The sequence below is a fragment of the Sminthopsis crassicaudata genome, chromosome 4 (assembly GCF_048593235.1).
Source record: "Sminthopsis crassicaudata isolate SCR6 chromosome 4, ASM4859323v1, whole genome shotgun sequence".
NCBI classification, from domain to species: Eukaryota; Metazoa; Chordata; class Mammalia; order Dasyuromorphia; family Dasyuridae; genus Sminthopsis; species Sminthopsis crassicaudata.
In genome coordinates, this window is record NC_133620.1 from 244,743,975 (window position 1) to 244,766,636 (window position 22,662).

General features: G+C 33.0%; 1 protein-coding gene across 1 annotated transcript in view; it reads left to right on the top strand.

The window, feature by feature from the left end:
- COL9A1 (collagen type IX alpha 1 chain) overlaps nt 1-22,662 on the top strand; it is a 123,629-nt gene that overhangs the window by 58,915 nt on the left and 42,052 nt on the right. Inside the window, 11 exon segments of the mRNA XM_074310574.1 lie at nt 54-110; nt 1,186-1,239; nt 5,175-5,228; nt 10,813-10,866; nt 15,216-15,269; nt 17,257-17,310; nt 17,464-17,517; nt 17,716-17,769; nt 18,367-18,420; nt 20,980-21,024; nt 22,590-22,643. Coding sequence (XP_074166675.1) covers nt 54-110; nt 1,186-1,239; nt 5,175-5,228; nt 10,813-10,866; nt 15,216-15,269; nt 17,257-17,310; nt 17,464-17,517; nt 17,716-17,769; nt 18,367-18,420; nt 20,980-21,024; nt 22,590-22,643 — 588 coding nt within the window.

The following is a 22,662-nucleotide window of genomic DNA, read 5'->3' on the forward strand; positions in this document are numbered from 1 at the left end:
TAGTTTTAAAATATTACTTTTCTCCTTCTAACTCTATGTGATTATTTTTGTAGTGTCCCAATTCCTGTCCACCTGGTCGTTCGGGATATCCAGGCCTACCAGGCTTGAGGGTAAGGGAATTTATTATTACCTTTATTGGAATTGATCTATTGGAGTAGGGGAGGAAGGGAAATATTTATTTTGTGTTCTGTTCTTTCATGTATAGAGAGCAACAGTATTCTCAAACCCTTCTCTCTTACTATGTCTCTTTATCTTTTGGGTGAATATACAGTCTCCTAAAAGGGAGTTTATTAGACAAATCTCAAATAACTGTGTGATGATATAAATTGCTCTCTCCTCTCCCTATCTCTGAGCTCAGCTTAATTTAGATCTAGCCCTGAGAGACACACAGAGAAGGCCTTTGTTCCAATCTGAAGAACTACTGGGAGAAAATGATTGATTACCAGTAAAGATCCCCTAGGATTCTGGTGGCCTTAGCCTAAAAAACACTGCTAAAGAGTTCTGGAGAACTGGGAATTATTCGATTAGACAGGATGAAGACTTTTGTCCCTGGAATGGGATGGGCTTTTGGAAACCAAGAGCAAGATAAACTGCTTGGGTTTCCACCCAAAGAACATATGCTAAAAGAAACTACTAATCAACTGAAACTACTTTCAAAACTCCTTTTGCCACCCAATTCCAATTTCCCTTATGGGAATCATTAGACAGCTCATGCCTGGTACAGAGATAGTTGATAGGATCAAATAGCTGTCCAATGACCTCGCCTGTGACTATCTCTTAAGAATGGGCTTTGTGTGTGGGAGGGAGCCTGGTTTAATAAACTTTCACATTTATTTGGAGATTTGGGGTGGGTAGCTGAATCAAGACTGCCATCTCCTGGCTTTTGTAGATGACTGAGGTAGCAGTCTTTTTATGTCTAGTTCATTTTAAAGTGAGAAAAATAGTCTTAGAGAATAGGGAACAGCCATAGTTGACTGGAACAATGGATAATGTGAGATCTTTCCACCCACAATATATGAAGATTAAAAGGGTATTTTAAGGAATAACTTTCTTCTCTTGAGTTTAACAGTTGTTTTTTCAGTAGCATATTGCTATGGATTTGGGGAAGCCAAATCTTTTTTTAAGGGCAACCTTTAGAGAAAGATAAGAACTGAAATGATATATATATTTTTTCATATTTGTTAGGGTCACAAAGGAGCAAAGGGAGAAATTGGGGAACCAGGAAGACAAGGTCATAAGGTAAGAAAAAGAAATAGTTGGAAAATTGGCACTGAGAAGTAGTGATTAATACCAGTATTACCATTACTAAAGCATAAAATGTTTCAACTTTCCTCCTTAAAAGCAAGTTCTTAGGGGCATATACTGACATTCTTGACCTGCCTTGATTTATTTAAAGTAAATCATTTACAAGAAACAAATGCAGTTTTTAATGCATTCATTTAGGTATTTTCTTTCTTTTCATTTCTGTCTTCTTTTTCCTTCCCAAGTGAATCACATTCTTTTTGAGTTTCCTTCCTGGACACATCTACTATTTAATCATTATTTAGCTAAATGCTTCATTTATCTAAACATTCATTTTATTTCAGGTATGCAAACAATTTATGGCATCAACCAATAGAGAGTTTCACAATAGGTTTTGATCACTGGGTTCCTCAGCTTTGGGTCAGAATTGTTTTGGCTCTAAAGCTTTTTATTTTCTGTTCTTATTTTCTGTCTCTAAAGCCTAGAGTTGGGGGGGAGAGTTCCAGACAGTTTGGTGGTGGCATAAATGATGTAACTTTATTAACTTAATAGCAAGATGGCCACCTCATGAAATCCATTACTATAAATTGCATCTGATGTCTTTTCCAACAGAAGAGTCAAGGTGAAAATGAGAGTGAATTAAAAAAAAAAAAAAACAAAACAACAACAACAACAACCCTTAACTGCATTTTCCAATCCGTAAACATATTCAGTATCAATGCTAGTTGAATAGTGCTTGACTTTCTATTTCCTTGGCTTCTGTGGAGATATAATAATAACTTATTTGGGTAGCACATTATAGTTTACAAAGGCTTTTCCTTACCACAACTCTGTACCATCACTGCGAGGTATGGAGAAATGGGATAAAGTAAATTGAGGATTGCCATTTATTACTGAGAGAATTGAGATTTAGTGACCTATTGGCAAGTGCCATAAAGTCTCAGCTACCTCACATCCATACTGGCAAATGACTTACTCTAAATCTAGGAGATTCAAACTTAATTCAGGTCAAACTAGGTTGATTTCACATAAGAGGAAAAAAAGGAGGAATTTTTCTTATTGTGGAATATTAATAATGCTAATGAAGATGATGATGATATCAGCTTACATTGTTATAATGCCTTAAGGTTTGCAAAGTCCTTTATATTCATTATTAGAATCAACCTTTATAATAACCTATGAAGTTACTGCATTCATTGTCCACATATTATAGATGAGGAGACTCGAGCTCTGAGTGGTTCAATGATAGCTAGCTGATGCAAAGTTCTAATTCAGGTTTTCCTGATTCCAGTTCCATCACTCTAGCTACCCTTCTTAAATGAAATACGCATTCTGAAAATCTTAATGAACTATAAAAATGCTTGGTATTATATCCTACTATGGCAGAGTTCAAATTTGAATTTTGATACACATTGCTAAAGCCTCATGTTTTTGTAGTCCCATTTTACTGAACCATTTTACTCATCTGTAATACAATAGCTCTATATAACTAGTGTCAGACTGGGAAATGGATGCTTTTGGTTGCACGCTCAGGAAGTTTGAATATCTATTGAAATCTCATATGAATTTTATTATCATTTTTGATTCTTGTTCTTTCCTAGTTAGCTCATAATCCCTAAAATAAGATTGACTGGAACCACAAAGAAGATTCACTTTCCTTATACCATTTTCCTTCTCAACATGTTAATCTTGTTTCAGATTTTGTGTAACCCTGAAAAATTGTCTATGAAAGGGAACACTTGCATGTGGAATTAATTATACATTCCTTTTCCTGTTGTCTTCTATTATATTTGGAGAGATGATGTTACCACATAAAATTTTAATTTTATGTTACATGTGTGCAATTACTTCTTCCATAAAACTTCCTTAGGAAGCTTAAAAATATCCAGCTAATTGGGATGACCTTGTGCAGATTCTGAAGAAATTGTCAAGAATAAAAAACCATGTTGGGTTCTAGGGAAACAAAGATAAATACAAAACAGTTCCTAACCTCAAAGAGCTTACATTCTAATGAAACATATATTTATTTAAATATACCATAGAGATAATTCCCTTTCCCTTTGAAATTTTAGCTGACTTCACAAAATTTGGCATTTTAAGTAGAAGTTACTATTGTATTTCTGGTGATTAATTGAATTTCTCACCTGAAACAGTCTACAAAGATGTCTTACACAAGTTCAATACATATAAGCAGTCATTTATTGAATAGCAAAGAATTTACCCTATCTTTACAGGCATTTACACTCAACAAGTGCTTAAGGACCTTAAGGATTAAGTAATTGATGAGAAAGAGCTTCTAAAACTCTTATTTGAAGTTAATGTTTGTATTGTTGACAGAGCTCAGAAGGAATGCAGAATATTGCTGTGTAGGCCTCTTGGGAGGCATTAGATATGCAAATTGACCTTTTATCAAATGCATAAATCTAAGCATTTGCCAAGTGAAGATGCTTAAAGCAGGTTTATTTGTAAGGAACTGTTTTCTCTGAATACCCACTTTATTGGATTGAAGTAGCTTCAGTGTTTGAACTGCCCTATTGAGGATCATACCTCAGATCTGCTGGCAAAGGTGACCTGAAATTTGGCCAATAAAGAGCTATTTTAATTTGCCATTAAAATAGGATTCTTTTTTGGGTAGTCCTGTGATTTTGTTGGTTTAGGGACATTCTGGTACATTCATTTACCTTATGATCTGTGTTCCCATGTTTAATAATAATACTGATAACTAGTGCTGTGAGGATCAAATGAAATAACATATAGAGAGTGTTTATTTTGTGATCTACAATCTCCTAGTTTTATTGATGAAAAATCTGAGACACGGAAAATTTGGGATTTTCCCCAGTTCACAGTGTGGGGAGTAAGAAATATAACTGATATTTGAATTCAAGTTTTCTGATCCTAGATCTACTTTACTACCCTTTCCTTCTTCTTTTAATATATTTATTAGATTTGCAAAAATAACATCCAGGTTTTTGTTTTTATGCAAATTTAGGTATAGTACTGTCCTAGGTTAAACATCTGAATTGATATCTAAAATCATGAAAAATAAACTAAGGAATAAAAATATACTAAAAACAAACTGCAAATTACCTTTGTTTGATTTTTCTCTCTATCCCCCACACTCAGTGCTCTAGAGAGGTAATTAATTAGAGATATGCAGACAACTGTTGCTCATTCATGTGTGTACTATCCATTTAGGGAATTACTCCTAACAATTCATATGTACTAGACTGATATCCTTTGCAACTATCTGAATTGCCTCCTTCTACTATCAGTTATTGGTACTTAGGGAATGCAATTTTAACATAATTAGGGAGGTAAATCATCTGCAAAAAACCTTATAATACACTCTTACACCCAATATAACTGATTTTTGCATTTTACACTGCTTTAGGTTATCTGAATCACTTGTTCCTCTCCATTAAAGCTGATAGTTGGAATTGACTGTCATTTCATTTGCAGAAATTTCTAACTATCACTGCTAGACCTTGAGAGAAATGAAGGTGGATTATTCTTAACATGGAACAAAGGGACAATGAAAATAGAAATGAAGTTGAATTTCCTAAAGCATCTTTGAGGAAAAGCTATTAAAAGGAAAGAAGCTCTTGTCAAATTTTATCACTTTGTGGATTATTGCTAAGGAGAATGCAAAAGTTCAAGCTGTCTGAATTTATATTCTATAGAGAATTCATTTGGAAAAGATTAATCACATGAAATTATTTGGTTGAATGTGATTCCCTGTAGCTCCATGGAGAATAAAAAATAACATTTTCATTGGCAAGTCTTGGGCTCTTTGGTAGAATATTCTTATGTTAATATTTTATCTTCAGAGTATTTTAAACTACAGACTAGCAAACTTTAAAATGTCAAATTGGGCTTGTTTTGCTTGACATTTTTCAGTTTTTACTGTTTTTTTTTAATTTTTAATTTTTTAGGGAGAAGAAGGTGATCAGGGAGAACTTGGAGAAGTGGGAGCTCAAGGACCACCGGTAAGGAATTCTTTAAACAATCAATCAATCAACTAGCTTCTATTAATGTACCAGGAAATATGCCAGACAGAGGAACTTACATTGTATTAGGTAAGACATGTACATATAAACAATGCATACAAAGTATATGCAAGATAGTTTTAGGGAAAGACTCTAGGGGAATCAGGAAAGGCTTCATGTAGTAGCAGAAACCTGAATTAATCTTTCATGGAAACTAAGTATTTTAAGAGGTGAAGTGAGAGGGAATGCATTCTAGGTATGGAGAAAGGCTACAGTAAAGATATGAGGGTGGAAGATAGAATGTCCTGGGTGATGAAGAACAAAAAACAGGCCATTGAAGTGATTTAATATGTACATTTTGTAATTGTTAAGTCTTTTATAATATTAATTTGTATTATAATATTACAGATTAAGATTTTAGCAATTTCCTTCTTTTGGAGAGAAAGAAAACTCTAATATGTAGCCAAATACTTTTTGAGGGGATTATGTGTTATAATTTATTTTAAAACTTTGTTTTTTATTTTTCAAATAACTAATGTTATAAATTTAATCTATCTCCCTCATTATCCCCAATCAGCAAATTAAAAAAAAAACCTCAAAATAAATTTCTCGATATTATACATATAGTCTAGCAAAACAAGTTTTCTCATTAGCCATGTCCAAAAATATATGTCTACATTTTAAGTTCACCACTTTTCTGTCAGGGAGTGGCATTTTTCAGTTTAATTATTTTGGATTTATGGTCTATCATTGTGTTGATCAGAGTTCTGCAGTCTTGCAAAGTTGCTTATCTTCATAATGTTATTATTTTATAAATTGTTCTTTTTTTTGCTTATTTTGCTTTGTATCTCTTCGTGAGTTTCAGTTTAATTTGAAGTTGTCCATTCCAATATTTTTTATCCCACCATAATATTCCACTATATCCATATGTCATAATTTGTTTAGCCATTTCCCAATGGAAAAATGGCCTTTTGAGTTCTAGTTTTTGACTAACATGAAAAGAATTGCTACAATATTTTGTACATGCAGATTTTTCTTCTCTTTGATTTTTTTTGGAGGTAAAATAGTATCTACCACTATTTAGTAGTAGAGTTAAGTCTAAAATTATGCACAATTTAATAACTTTCTGGGCATAGTTTCAAGTTGCATTCCAGAAGGGCTTGACTAATTCACAGTTCCATCTGTTTGTTGTCCCACATTCCCTTCACCATTTGTCATTTTCCTTTTCTGCTATCCTTGCCAGTCTGATGGGTATGGGTAGAAAGTTGTTTTATTTTGTATTTTTCTATTCCATATGATTGTTGATAGGTTGGATTTCTTCCTGTGAAAGAAATTTGAACTTCATTTGAACTGCTTGTTAATAACTTTTGACTATTTTATCTTTTGGGGAATGGCTTTTAGTCTTTGAAATCTGAATCAGTTCCTTATATACCTTAGGAATTAGATAAATTAATTCCAAAGATGTTCCCCCCCCCCGTTTCTATTTCACTTCTAATTTTTATTATTATCAAAATGGCCAATTTCATTTTGTGTAATTCTCTCATTTGTTTAGTTATGCACTATTTCCCCATCCATATATTTGAAAGGTAATTTTTTTCTCATTCCTCCAAATGTTTGTAATGTGACTTTTACTGTCAAAGTTATGTCTTCTTTTGGAGCACTATTAATTATGATCACATAAAATCTAAAAAAAAGAAAGAAGCAAAAAAAAAAAAAAGAAAAGAAAAAGAAAGACAAAATGGTGGAGAGAAGGCAAGAAATTGTCTGAATTATCCTGTTTCCCTTAGAAACAATGTTAAACCAAGTCTCTAAAAGAATTCTTGTGTGACAGAATTCACAAAAAGACAAAGTGAAACAATTTTCCAGTCTTAGAAAATATTTCAAGAAAGGTTGTCTTATTTGAATAAAAGGAGAGTACAGCTCAGTGCAAGCAAGCAGTGTCCAGCTAAGGCTGCAGGAGGCTCTTAGCCACAACAGAGATCAGCAATAGAAATTTTGCAGTTATGGCTCAGCAGGCAGAGCAAACTACCAGTCTTGGACACCCAGAAACAACAGGTACAACTAGGCTAGGCCACCCCAGCACAGTGGGGAAGCTGTCAGTCCCAGAAGCCTAACATAGCAAGTCAGTGACAAGGTCTCTTGTTCCCAGTGTAAGTAGCTTGGGACAGTGTCTCAATATACCCCAGCAACAGAGGTCAACTTTAAAAAAATATGCAAAAAAACCAAACAAACAGCCCTGACTTACACTGTTTCTATGACGACAGGGAAGATCAACACACAAATTAAGAAAAGAATAACAGTGTCAAAATGATTATATTTAAAACCTCAAAGGGAAAATGTGAATTGATTTCAAGCCCAAAACATTTACGTGGAAAGTAGAATAAATTATATTTATTCAAGAGAATTATGGGAAAAAAGTTAATTTGGAAAAGAAAGCACAAAAATTGATTGATGCATCTTTTAATCTCATGATACAATAAAAAACTATATATAGTTCCCTATAAGAGAGGGAGAGAATAGGAAAAGCTAGGTATAGGAGTGTCTATATGAGTGGTATTAGGTGTGTTGATTAATGGGAAATGGATAAAGAAGGAGAGAAAGGAAATAGATAGGGGAAGAATTAGTAGATAGGGGTGGGGATGGGAGAGAAGCTAAATAATGGCAAGGCAAGTTAATAAATAAAAGTAAAATAGAAGAGTTAGAGGAAATAGGAAACAATCCATATATCTGTATGTGTGTATATATGTATATGTATTAGTATCTATATATGTGTTTATGTATATTAAAACATAAACACCTGTACTTAATTTTAGCTTGTTGGGGGTGGACAAAGGGGGGGGGGGAAGAGTAAAGTTAAGCAGAGAACAAAAGAAAGCTTAGAAGAAAGAAAGATGGACTGTTCTGAATTTCTTGAAATGGAAATTTATCATTATATATGTTGAATCCCCTCTTGTTCTGCTGTGTTCATGACAATGATTTTCCCCCCTTTTTCTATTTAAAATTTTAAATCAAAAAAGAAAGAAAATGGTATGCATATTTAGAGAAAAAAACTATAGAGTCAGAAGGCAGATTGAAGCATATTATTTTCATTTTTTTGGTGGCTTTTCTCTTTAGTTCTGTTTCTTCTTTCATAACATGACTATTGTGGAAATATATTTGTGTTATTGAACATATATAATGTATATCAGATTGCTTGCCTTCTTGGGGAGGGGGTGAGAGGGAAGGAAAAATGTGAAACTCAAAATCTTACAAAAAATGAATGTTGAAAACTACCTTTATATGTAATTAATAAAATAAAATGCTATTTATCCCCCCGAAATCTTAAAAAAATAAATTTAAGGTTTAAATATCCAAAATATTACCCATAGAGCAAAGAAATATGTTCTATATATATTCCATGTTCAAAAGACTAGCCACTTGTTCATTGGCAATTACATGCCTCTTGAATATGGAGTAGGTAGGATCAGACTGATTAGTTTTTTTAAACCTAGCACATTATCATTCTAATTAGAACATTCTTAATTGCTGGCAATCATGTCTTTTAATAAAAAGGCATTCCCTTGTGTTTTAGTAGTTTGCTGCTTTAATATGCATAGTTAATTAATTTGAAATAACACTGTTCCTCTTTTCAAAGCATTATGTTATGCCAGACTAGTCCATTTGGGGGGAGCACTAGATGAAGATGGAATTAACACACTCTGCTTTTCCTGTTGGAATAAATAATGATAATTATAAGAGCAATAATTTCCAAATATTCACTGAACATGGCAGTACATCCACCATTAGAGACAGGAAACAAACATTGTTTTTGCTCTCATGGAGAAACATGTCTAAAAAGGTCAGAAACCCAAACATATGAAGTTGGAGGAAGATGGGTTACTTGTTCAACTTCTCCACTCCACTCATATGAACTAATTCAGGGAGCTTTTCTAATTGGATTCTGCCAAAGAACATGTGAGAAAGCAAGCTAGAGGAAATTGAATAGTGAATGAATGAGTAAGAAGTTGCTTCTACTCTGCCTTTCTTTTTAGATTAAGGATATTCCAAAAACCTCAGTGAAATGTTAAGCTGATAAATTTTATTAAAAACTATTAAAGCTTAAAAGTGCCCAACTTCCAGAGGCACCTTGTATATTGGTGTTTAATAGAATATATTTGTTAAAGGATGTCATAATAATGTCATTTGGTCCTCTCTGAGAGTAAAGGACAACCACCACCAACTAACCATTTTTTTTTAAAGTAAACATGTTGCTTTAACTTTAGTGATGTTTTTAAACTGTATCAGTGATTTCATTGGTTTAGGGAACTCCCCAGTGAAGAAATTTCTTTAATACATGCTGTTGTCATTTACTCTGCAATATATAATCTTAGAGAGTGATTACAGACACCTGAGGAAAAATGGATTTATTTAATGAAACAAAGACCATATATGTTGCCAGAACATTTGTTAAATGTTACACAGATAAGAAAAATGAAAAATAAAATGACTTCCCTAGAGTTATACAGATGAGAAGCACCCAGGATTCAAACTATTACCAGCTTCCTCCATTTACAAACATCGGACTTTTGGGAAATGTGTTTCACTTCTTGGCTGCCTTTTGTTTCCTAATTCAGAATACCTCAAGGTGGCTTGAATAGAGAACTATTTTTTCCTATGAAGATGTAAACATGGTGCCTGGGGATAAATAGAATGTAATCCATTCTCTGTTGGAACACTTGACACTTAATTAGGAGCAACCCAAACTTCCAATTCTTCCCTATTTCTTGAATTTATCTCATAACACACACACACACACACACACACACATTATATCTACCCACCCACATATCAATGTGTTAATAAGGGAATCATGAGATATTTGTCTCAAGCATTCTGCGTTGAAACTTGAAATCTATATTCCTCAAAGAAACTGTATGTGAAATGGCAATTATCTATAATATTTTCTATTATGGATAATATATATTTCATTATAGAACTTGTAGTACTGGGCTTCAAGCACATTAGTATGGTTACTGAGGCCAGATGTATTGGTTTTTTTTCCCTAATGGGAAAACTTATTCACATTCCAAATAACTTAAATGTCCAAGAATTCTTAGAAGTCTTAGAACTTTGTATTAGAAAATAAGCCTTTTATCAATTTGGGCCTGAGCATGTAAATTTTGATATGTTGATGAAAAAAAATCAGTCTCAGCTTTGACTGTTAGTAATTGTTCCAGTTCTAGCTTTGTGTGGAAATTTTCATAATATTAAAATCATTTTTACTTTTCAAGCCTTTGTGATTAAAAAACTTTTTTTTTAACTAGGGATATCACCATTTACAAATGTTCATTTTGGTTGTAAAAATATCCTGTTTTTCTAATGTTTCAGTCAAGGTCAACTGACTATCTGTCTTCTAGTTTAGTACCAAGCCATTCATTTTTGCCATCTAAATTTAAAAGTTTTTCTCTTATAGAGGGATATAGTTTTTAAACCATTTACCAGCATAATGTCTACTCCAAAGAAAAAAATGAAGCAATAAAATTTTTTTTAAAATGTATTTCAGTTAATTTTTTTTATTCTTTTTCTTTCTTTTCTTAATTTTTAGGGTCCTCAAGGTTTCAGAGGAATAACCGGTATAGTTGGAGCCAAAGGGGACAAAGTAAGATCAAAATTATTTTATTTTTAAAACATTAAATGATTTATTAGAAGTGTAATGCTGAAGAACCATAAAACTGATTACCTTTTTCTAACAAATATATACTTTTGCACTAACTAATTTAAATGTATAAAATGTCTGATAACTTTAAGTCATTCTAAGTCAGCATTCTTCATTCATAATCATTGTTCCTCATATTTAGCATGGATTCTGGTTTCTCTTTACATTTCCTTGTATTAATTCACCAAGGTCTGTCCAATTAATTCCCTTTGCCTTTATTATATTTGTTGGTATTAATTGCATCATGACAATCCATTGCTTGGATGTGCCATGATTTATTCAACTATTTCCCTATTATTAGACATATCAGTTGCTTAAGATCATTGTATTGATAGAATCATTCAAAACATTTTAGTAGCCTATTCACACTGTTCTGTTTTTACTTTAGGAAACTTAAGAAGATCATGAATACTTAACTCTAATTACTGATTTTAAAAATGAAATGATTTTATTTAAATATATATTTAAACAAATATTTAAATAATAGTAAAATAAGGTAGGTTGTCCGACTCATATATATATAAATTACAGATTCATGAAATATTCTGTTTTGAAACCAGGTCTTCTTTGCTCCAAATGAAGGAACTTACATTCTATAATCATTACATAAAACTAATGATGAGTCCCTTGTTAGGTCTATTTTATTATTCCTGGGCCATTCTTCACTTAAGGGTAACATTTTGTTTTTTCCTAATTCTTAAGGATCAGTGTATTTTATGATTCTCTAGCTGCCTGAAATTCAAATAATCTGTAACCAGTTTTGAATCTTAGTAAAGGTGTTGTGAATTCTAAATGCTCACTGTTGCCTCTTCTGTTCTGTTGTCTTATTCAATATATGTCTATTCTTTTATCTCTTTTTATATTTTCTCATCAACCTGGTGTAGTTTTGTCTATTACATTAGTTTTTCTTTATTTGTATTATGTAAAAGTATTAATCTAGGTGATATAATAGTTCTAGTGTTGGATCCAGTTTGGATTCATGAAAGTTTGAATTCAAAGTCTGCTTTACTCACTAGTTGTATGATTTTGGGCAAGTCACTTAGCTTGCCTTGCTTCAGTTTCTCCATCTGTAAAATGAACTCAGGTCCTCCTGATTCTAGGGCTGGCACTCTTTCCCATTGTTCTACCCATCTGATTTTAAGAACCTTATGATATCATATAATAAGGATACTTTCACTGTCTCTTTTGCCTTTTGCTAGTATCATCATTCCTTTTTTATTATATTTTTATTTTAAGTCACTATTTTGTTGATAAGAAAAAATGTGGAGAGAGTTGTAACAACATTTGGGGATCAGAGAACCATTGTTCTATATATGGTAGACTACATGTCATTCACTCTTGGTTTCACAGAGAAGGAAACTGATAGAAGTTTAAATGACTTGTCAAGGGACACATAGATGGTCTAAGTTTCAAAAGCAGGAGGTAAAGCCAAGCCTTTTAACTTTAGACGATGCTCTTTCTATTGTCCATGCCACATCTCTTCAGGTAACATAAAGAATTGTATAATTTAATTATGCAATAATGTATTTAAAATAATTGTATATTTAATAATATGTTATTTATAGTTTTGTATTTAATAATAGATTATATTACTTATCTTGGATTATTATTTTTACCCTGATAATGGTGATAAAAGACAGAAATTATTTTTCAAATTAATGATTGAAATAAGCTATTTCAAATCTGTATTAGCAGGAATCTGACTATTAATTATCCAGATGTATAATATACTTTCAAGCCACAAGACTTTTAACTGTATGATTCCATTTGATCTTTACAACAATCCATACTGTAGGTGCTATTATTATACCCTTAACAGATAAGGAAACTGAAGTTGAAAGGATAAAATGATTTATCCAATGTGTGTGTGTGTGTGTGTGAGAGAGAGAGAGAGAGAGAGAGAGAGAGAGAGAGAGGGGGGGGGGGGGAGGGAAAGCTGATATCTTTGGCAAGATCTGGAGCTTGAATATGGGAGTAGAAATGTCAAATAAAAGGATTTCTTAGGGCATGCCTGAAATGGGCCACATGCTTGAGATTCTGACTTCTGATGTGATTTGAGGTTTTGGAGTCTCAGAAATGCCTTCAAGCAACTGTAGCAACAGAAGCTGGAGCAGCTGCGATTGCAGTGCCTATCAGAGCTTGACTCACTATCAGATTTGCCCAGATGCTCTAGAAACTCTGGGAATGTGACTGTAGAGCAGTTGTTATTTATATCTCAAAACTTTAAAGAATTTCATTTATTTATGAATGGGCCTGAAATCAGGAAGAACTGAATTCTAATAAAAGCCTCAGAAATGTGTTGGGCAAGTCATTTAATTTCTGTTTTGCCTTAATTTCCTCATCTGTAAAATGGGTGTAACAATTTCATCTACCTCAGAGGGTTGCTGTGAAGATTAGATGAAACAATAATTGAAAAGTGCTTAGCACAGTATCTGGAATTTAGTTATAACAATTAGTTATCAGTGTTATTAAAACCTTGATGCCTTGATGGGGTAGCAATATTAACTTTCAAAAACATTCTTAAAGGCTATATTTGTCAAAGCAAAGTAGCATAACCATTGAAGTGCTTTCAATGATGTGAGCTATAAATTTGGGCTGATGCATCAATGTGCTAAGTGCTTAACTGAATTTTCCTTAGTGCATGTTGTTAGGCAGATGTTCTTAACCTGGATGTATGATCTTAAAAAAAAAAACTATTATATTATATTATTTTGATATGATTGATTTTCTTTGTAATCTTATGCATTTTTAAAAAATGAGAAGGGATCCATGGACTTTACAACACTATCAAGAATCCCTGGCATAAAAAAGCTTAAGAACCCTCATGTTAGATAAAAGGTACATGAAAGTCAATAAGAGGCACTTCTTAGGCTTAAGGAGTTGCTGACTTTCCAAGTTGTTAAATCAGTCTTATAAAAGAAAGGAGAACAGCTAAAATGAAATTTTATTTCTTTTTCAAAATTTCATTTCTTTAATGAGATTTTTTTTCAATTTTATTTTACTTTTAGTTGTTGATTTTCTCCCACCTTCTTCTTTACACATTGAGAAAGCAAGAGATATAAAATCCATTTCAAATATGGATGGTTAAGCAAAACAAATTCTTATATTAGCTATGTTACAAACCTTCCTTCACAACCAAATTACAGACACAAAATAACATGTAGCAAATTGCACTTCAGTCCATTTGCTCTGTATCTTAGGATATGTAGTATTTTTCATCATTAGTCTTTTGCAACTATAGTTGGTCAATGTGTGGATCAGGATTTCTTCCTTCCTTCCTTCCTTCCTTCCTTCCTTCCTTCCTTCCTTCCTTCCTTCCTTCCTTCCTTCCTTCCTTCCTTCCTTCCTTCCTTCCTTCCTTCCTTCCTTCCTTCCTTCCTTCCTTCCTTATCATTAGTCTTTTGCAACTATAGTTGGTCAATGTGTGGATCAGGATTTCTTCCTTCCTTCCTTCCTTCCTTCCTTCCTTCCTTCCTTCCTTCCTTCCTTCCTTCCTTCCTTCCTTCCCTTTCCTTCCTTCCTTCCTTCCTTCCTTCCTTCCTTCCTTCCTTCCTTCCTTCCTTCCTTCCTTCCTTCCTTCCTTCCTTCCTTCCTTCCTTCCCTTTCCTTCCTTCCTTCCTTCCTTCCTTCCTTCCTTCCTTCCTTCCTTCCCTTCCTTCCTTCCTTCCTTCCTTCCTTCCTTCCTTCCTTCCTTCCTTCCTTCCTTCCTTCCTTCCTTCCTTCCTTCCTTCCTTCCTTCCTTCCTTCCTTTCTTTCTTTCTTTCTTTCTTTCTTTCTTTCTTTCTTTCTTTCTTTCTTTCTTTCTTTCTTTCTTTCTTTCTTTCTTTCTTTCTTTCTTTCTTTCTTTCTTTCTTTCTTTCTTTCTTTCTTTCTTTCTTTCTTTCTTTTTTTTTCTTTCTTGGCTGAGGCAGTTGGGGTTAAGTGACTTGCCCAGGGTCACACAGCTAGGACATATTAAGTGTCTGAGGTTGGATTTGAACACAGGTCCTCCTTATTTCAGGGCCAGTGCTCCAACCACTGTGCCATCTAGCTGTCCCCAATGTGATATGTGGATCAGGGTTTCTAAGTCTCTAATTATATACTGTTATCCTATATTTTGTTCCTCTGGTTCTGTTCACTTCACTTGCATTAGTTCATACAAGTCTTCCTGGATTTCTCTGAAATGATCCCTTTCTCATTTCTTACAACACAATAGTGTTCCATCACATTTGTACATTATAAGTGATCTTTCAATGCAATGTTTGGCTTTATTTTGGGGAGAACCTCATTATCACCTGTTTTTTATTTTACAGGGAGCTCGTGGCCTTGATGGTGAACCTGGGCCCCAGGGACTTCCTGGTGCACCTGTAAGTTGTTTTTGTCTTCTTAATTCTTCAAATTTTGGTAGTATGTTGTTGTTTTATTGATCAGAACTGAAGAGATGGAATGATAGATGTTGTAATTGTTTTTTCTGTTTCAAAATGTTTTGGCTAGCAATTAACCAAATACATTTATTAAGTGCCTACTATATACCAGACATTTGTGCTAAAAGATATGGATACAGAGAAGTAAAATTGTAGCAGACCAGAACTCTGGAGAAGTATACTTGAAAAAAGGACACTTAAAACAAAGTGTTAACTCAGTGGAATTGATGAGATGATGGTTCTTTAGTATACATATACTTAGTACTTAGCATGGTGATGTAATGGTTCTCTAGTTCACACATATTTATGTGCTGTAATGATGTAATTATACTAAGGTATTCCATTTTTGACCATCCTCTGAGGATGGCTCTCCTGCCTTCATCACTTCTCCACTAAGACCAAGGTTGGTCCTGAGATCCTCCAGAAAGCTATCCCTGACATTACACAAAACAACTGCCTTTGAGGAGCTGACAATTTAGCAAGGGGAGATAGCAGGTTCAAATATAAGTATATTAAAATAGACAAATTTATTTGAGGGATAGAATGGACATTCTTGGTTAGAAAAAATATGAAAGGAAACTAAGGATTCTGAGACAGAGATGAAAAGGACAAACATTTCAGGTATAGGAAACATTAAAAAGCACAGAAATGGGAGATTCAGGGTCATATGTGAGGAATAGAGAGCCAGTTCAGTCGGACTGTAGTATTCAGTATTTTGCATATCCTAAAGTATTATAGCCATGTTAGTGATAGTAATGATAATAATAAGAATTTTATTTTTATAATTTTCAAGTCCATATTTTAAAAAATAATTATTTAGCTGCTTTGAAAATTTAGTAAATAGCTAAAGAGTCTGTACTTCTAATTCTTATATATGTTATTATTTTTGTTGTTATGATTATTATTATATACTACTACCTTCACCATAGGATTATTATGCTCTCTATATACTGATGGGCCCTCTAACTTAATACAGATACAAGCTGTTGGTCATGAGGAAAGTCAAGCAGAAGAGTATGGGTGAATCAATAGAAAACTATCCCCATATTATAAGACACTTGAAAGTAAATATAGAATAAAGACAAAGGCATAGACTGAATCTGTGATTCTACTGGTACAGGGAAATCCAGGAGAGGAAATTCCCTTTAAGTATGCAGGTTGGCAACTTCTCTGCAACTTAATCTTAGAGAGGTGTCTAGAACACTGAGAGGTTAAAGAAGTTGCAGGGACCATATGGTTTTTGTATCAGTGACAGCCACTTGAACCTAGACCTTCCTGGAAGCCCATCTCTCTCTCCAATATGTTACACTGTATATAAAAAAACCCTGAGAATTGTTGTTGAAAATTATTTTTATGTCTTCATGATAATGTTATTGTTATTGTGAATATGTTACAGTTCAAAGTCCAAAGAGCTCAACATCAATATTTTTGATGTTTGTTGCACATCAAAATTCCTAACCTTTTCCACAGAATATTGAATTGCTGAACATTTGGTTGACATTACTCAATAAATGTTGGTAGTGTGCAGATTTGGCGGTTTATTTTAATGTCATCTGCAGTTTGGACAAAAGATATATATATATATGTTGTTATGGAAAAAAATATATATATATATTTATATATGTTGTTATGGACTATATATATATATATATATATATATATATATATATATATACATGTTGTTATAGATCCTAGTTTGAAAATGTAGAAGGAATCTGCCAAAATCATGATCTTTCAATTCAGTCAATGAAGAAGTATTAATTGCCAAGTCAATTTCATTTTATATCAATGTTTTCTAATATATTGATTCATTCTAGGACAATGTGGAAAACATTTGGATCAAAATAGAAACTACATCATGTAAAATGCATACTGATTTTTTTAAAAACTGCAACTTCTGCATTATTAATAAGAAATGTATTTCTTTCAGGGTGATCAAGGGCAGAGAGGACCACTAGGAGAAACAGGCCCTAAGGGTGACAGAGTGAGTTCTAAATGCTCTCAGACCCTGCATTCACAAAACTTTTATTCCTATCATATACAGAACCACAATAATTGTTTTGACAATAGAATAGGCTGTTTCTTATGTATATTACTTAAATGTATTTTTTCTCCCTTATCTTTTTTCCCTTTTCAGGGTGTTCAAGGTCCTAGAGGAATAAATGGCCTTCCAGGTCCCAAAGGAGAGAATGTATGTATCCATCTGAAGCATTTTCCATATTTAAATTGATATAACCATGTTAGTTATTAGAATAATAATTCTATTTTTATTATTATTTGAAAGCCCATTTCTTTAAAATAATTATACAACTGTTTTGGAATTTAGCAAATAGCTAAAAATGACAGAGCCTGTGTTCCTAATTTCCATATAAGATTTTTATGTCTCTAGGGTTTGCCAGGAGTAGATGGTCGAGATGGAATCCCTGGAATGCCTGGATCAAAGGTATATACCAACTTAATCAATGTGAAATTTAAAATCTTTTTTAAAAAAATGAGCCACAATGATAAAGATACAATGTTGATTATTGTATTGGTTTCAATAGCACTGTGAAAAGGATATATTACTTAAAGTATAAGACAGGGGGTATGATTGTTGAGTGAATAAATGACTACTGCCATATTCTTGAGTCATATGCCATTTTACAAGTATGTGTTATTTTACATGGCTAATCTAAGAATGTGTAGCATGTATTTTCCTCTTACAGAAATGACATAAGGAAGGGGATTAGACCTGTGATTCCTGAAACCCTGATACTATAGGGAACTCCTTTCATTGTTAGGTGGTGCCTTTTCAGCAACTTATAGTAATTGAGAGTTGATTAGTACCATAAGGAATTGGAAGATTTACTCAGAATCATACAGCTAATGAGTGCTGGAGAGAAGACTTAAATCTATCTTACTCTTATACATCGACTCCTTACCCCCTTTGCAATACTACTTCTTATATATAGTATATATGTGCTATTATTATTACCTTTCAAGTAATAAAATTATGACTCAAGGAATATTTCTATCTGATAATATAAACATTATTTTTCAGGGTGAACCTGGGAAGCCTGGTCCTCCTGGTGATGTAGGAAGGCAGGGGCTTCCTGTAAGTATCTAGTTCTTAAACTAGAGATAGAGAACTAACTATGGGTGTAGAACACTCCAACAATATTGGACTTGTGCTGATTAATTTTGCCAAATTTCCCCCCTTTTTTCCTATTCCTCCTTAGAAGGAATGACTGTTAGGCTGAAGAGGCATACTAGGGAATGAAGGTTATATGAAATGAAGGGAATGTGAAATCAAAAACTAACCATAAAAGCAAAAATGTTATTTTTGCTTTGTCATTTATTAAGTTTTAGTAATTAATTTTAATTGTCAAATTCTAAATAAAATTATTTATGATATTTTCCAAAAATATGTAATTTTATAAAGGTATATTGGGGAGTTTCTTTGGGATGCTTTGATTTTTAAAATGCCTACTTTAAAAAATGTTTACTTTTCATAAAATCACTATGTTTTCCTTCCACTGTCCTTGATGCTGGGTGGATTTCCCCTAAGACTTTTTCCTTCTCTTATTCTCTGGTCACATTCTTGAAGTGAGGTTAAGCCTCAAGGAGAATGGGATGGAAACCAGGGGCAATGTGAGAGTGATGAGTTTTGGATCACATATTACTTTGAAATATAATTTGGGTCTGCTGATGTGACTCAAAAGCATTCACAAGAGGATTATATGAGCTAGACAATGTTGAAAGAACATTTGATGCACTTATGGGAAGTCAACATGTGTTTTAACTAATTGGAAATCCTGAATCAAAATGCAAGGATGGGGATGGCAGAGATAAACTGCAAATGATACTAGAGAAGGCTATTTTGACATATCTCCAAATCAGGGCAGTCTGTTGACTGCACACAATGAAGTCAGGACTGATACCTTCCAAGTAGTATAGGGAAGGGCATAAAAGGGTTATAGTCAGGAATATTGCCAAGGAATCCTAAATGCATGATGATCATTAGATCATGGTAGGAAAAAGTCCATAGTCCATGGTAAGAAAGAGTCTTGGAAGAGAAATCTTGGTGCTAACTTTACTGTTTGCTTCAGGACAGTTTGGAAATCAGAGCCAGTCAAATGTTTTATCAGGAAGGAAAAGGTCTTGCTTAGGTGAATCTGATAAACTTCCCACCTTTGAGGTAGCAGTTGTAGATATGTCAATCAATTATAAAAAAACCCAACCTGAACATTTCTAGATTGAAGGGTTGTAAGAATAGAGGTTTCTACCTAAGAGATATTCCAGAGAAGGGAGATATGAGAAAGGAAAGGATATCCAGCAGGACAAGGGGACATGTCTACAATTAGAATCTCTAAACCTGGCATTTTGGTGGGGCCATAATTATTTCATTTCACTTTTGTTCTACATTAGCATAAATAACTGAGAGTTTTATATTAAAAAATAATTTTATTGTCCATTTCTGGGCATCTAATTGTAAATATTGATCCTGATTAATGTCAGCTCTAGAAAATATTTTATCATATTGGGCTTATAGTCCCCCTATATTTTTTGATCTTTGACTAAATTTTTAAGTCCTTTTTGAAATTTTCATGTCCAAGTTCTTCACCACTAATGACTACAGAATCTTAATGTTCCTGATAGTTCCTTACTTTGGCTTACTCCAAATAATCTTCCCTTTCACCTTGCCTTCCTCCTCTGTAGAGCTCTAACTACCTTCTGGAAATCCCTCTTCCCTCATTTTCTGTTTGTTATTGCAGCTATTAGAGATGTTCTTATATCTATTACAGATGTTTTTACATCTGCCCAATTATTGTATCTTCTGTCCTGTCTACAAGAACTGTTAGTGGTCTGGATGGCCTTAGATTCCATATCGGTAATTCCTATTTGAGAAATTACTCTGCTTTAGAACCAGGAAAACATTGCACACAATATAGGAGTATTATACAATCATCAACTGTGAATGCCTTAACTAGTTTCAAAAATACAAAGATCCAAGAAAATTCTGAAGGAAAATGTGATCCAAAATGATATCCAAATCCAGAGAAAGGACTGATGGAAACAGAATGCAGATGGAAGCAAACTAGTTTTTTTTTTAAACTTTCTTTTTCTTGTCTGTTTTCTTTCACAATGTGACTGATATGAAAATATTTTGCATAACTTCACATGTTTAACCTTATCAAATTTCTTGTCTTTTTAATGAGTATGTGGGGGGAGAGGAGGAAGGGTGGGGAGAGAATTTGGAATTTAAAATTGTAACAAAAATGAAAGTTAAAAATTGTTTTTTATATGTAACTGGGAAAAATAAATTATAAAAATTTTATTCATTAAATTTTAACATATTAAAATTAAAATAGATATTATTCTGCTTCTGATTGCTTCAACATAACAGCAAATCCATGCTTTAATTAGGAAAGACTAAGAGAAATATAACAAGGTGGTATTAGAAGATTCAAAGAATTCACTTTGAAATATGAATAGCCATATTGTTCCATGCTAAAATGAGTTGCACAAATCTGGCTCAAATGGTCAAATATTAAAAAGTGTGAATTGTTTTTAATTCCTTACAGTGTCCTCCAGATATGTCAGTATAGCATTAGGGAAATCCATGTAGATTTCCAGTTGAAACATTTGATCACATTTTGTGTAATTCTTTTAGGGTTTACCTGGAAGTCCTGGTGCAAAAGGTGTTGCTGGTGAAAAGGTAACTGTGCTTGAATATTTCTTAATTGATTAAAGGGGTATTTTATCTTCTAATTATTAGATTCTAAAACATGACTTTTATGACATATTAGACATTTGAGAGAAAGAAGAAGGCAAAGGTGTTAAGTACCTTAGCAAAATGTAAAATCTCTTTCTTGAATGCATTTGACATTGGATAGAAATGAGAACCAGGGTGTTAAAGGAATAAAAAAGATAATGAGGTCTCTTTCTCAGATGTGTGAACAGAAATATTTTGAAGAGAAGCTTGCTGCTTGTGATTTTTGTATTAATCTAATGAAACTGTCATCCTTTTACATGGAGAGAGATGGATTGTTCAGTACAATTTACATCGAAAGAATAGGATTATTAAGTTATAGTACTCTCCATATTAATGAACATCATTAAAGTGACTAGTGGCTATTTATAGAGACATAAGATTATATGCTTATCTGCTTTACTAAACACTGATGATATACTATCCAAAGCCACTTTTCAGAGAATTAATGAAAAAGTATCAGAAAATTAAATATAACATAATATAGAAATTAATTGGAATTAGATCGTGAATAAAAATGCATGTACTGCTTCTTTCTGGCCTTTAAAGACCAGGAGAGATACCTTAGTGCCTAGCTGTAACTGTCTCAATATTAATAAATTAAATAATATTAATATTTTTTGACAACTCTTTGAACCTCAATTTCCTTATCTATAAAATGGGAGTAATAATAGTACTTATCTTTCAAGGCTGTTATGAAGTTCTTCTGACTATATGTTTATAATTATCTGTGTATGTATAAATAACACATATATATGTAAATATATGACATATACATGTAAAGTTCTATGTAAAATTAGTTATTGCTCATAGAATCCTAATTCTGTTTATAAGAGATAACTTATATGTAAAGTAATTTGCAAACTTTGAAGGACTATATAAATATTAGCTATTATTATTTTTAGGTTGAGGCAGACTCTGGAGGGCCATATACTAAAATTTTTTTGCTTTTTGCTCTTGGCAATGAAGAGCCATTGAAGATTTTGCATTAGGGTAATAATGAGAGCATAGTGTCTTAGTAAGAAATCTTAATATTAATTTTATTATGCTGTATATTCTGGACTAGAGTAGGGGAGACTGGAAGTAAGGGAGATCCTTTAGAGGCTGTCGTGGCATTACAGGCCTTAGGTTATAAGGGAATTACCTAGGACAGTGTTAGTGGAGAAGATGAAATAAAAAAGACCGATGTGAAAACTATTGCAGAGGGACATTCAATGAAATTTCCCATCTGGTTTATAACCTTCTTTTTGCAGTTTTAAATACTTCTAGAATATCATAAAATATCATGCTTGGAGCTTAGCTACAGAATCTTAAATCTTAAGCGTAGAATGACTTCATGCCTTATGGCTTCCATATTCTTTGCAACCTCCCTAGTTTTAAGAGAAGCAATCAATAAATTAATGCCATTTAATTCTAATAAATATAAGCTTCCCTTCCTTTTTTGTTTTGCTGGTGAATTTATTGAATGGATATTTCGTTCTGATTGAAATTTGCATATCTTTACTTCATAGGGTAATACAGGTGCTCCTGGGGTACCTGGTGTTATGGGAAATTCAGGCAAACCGGTAAGATATTGTTTCTATT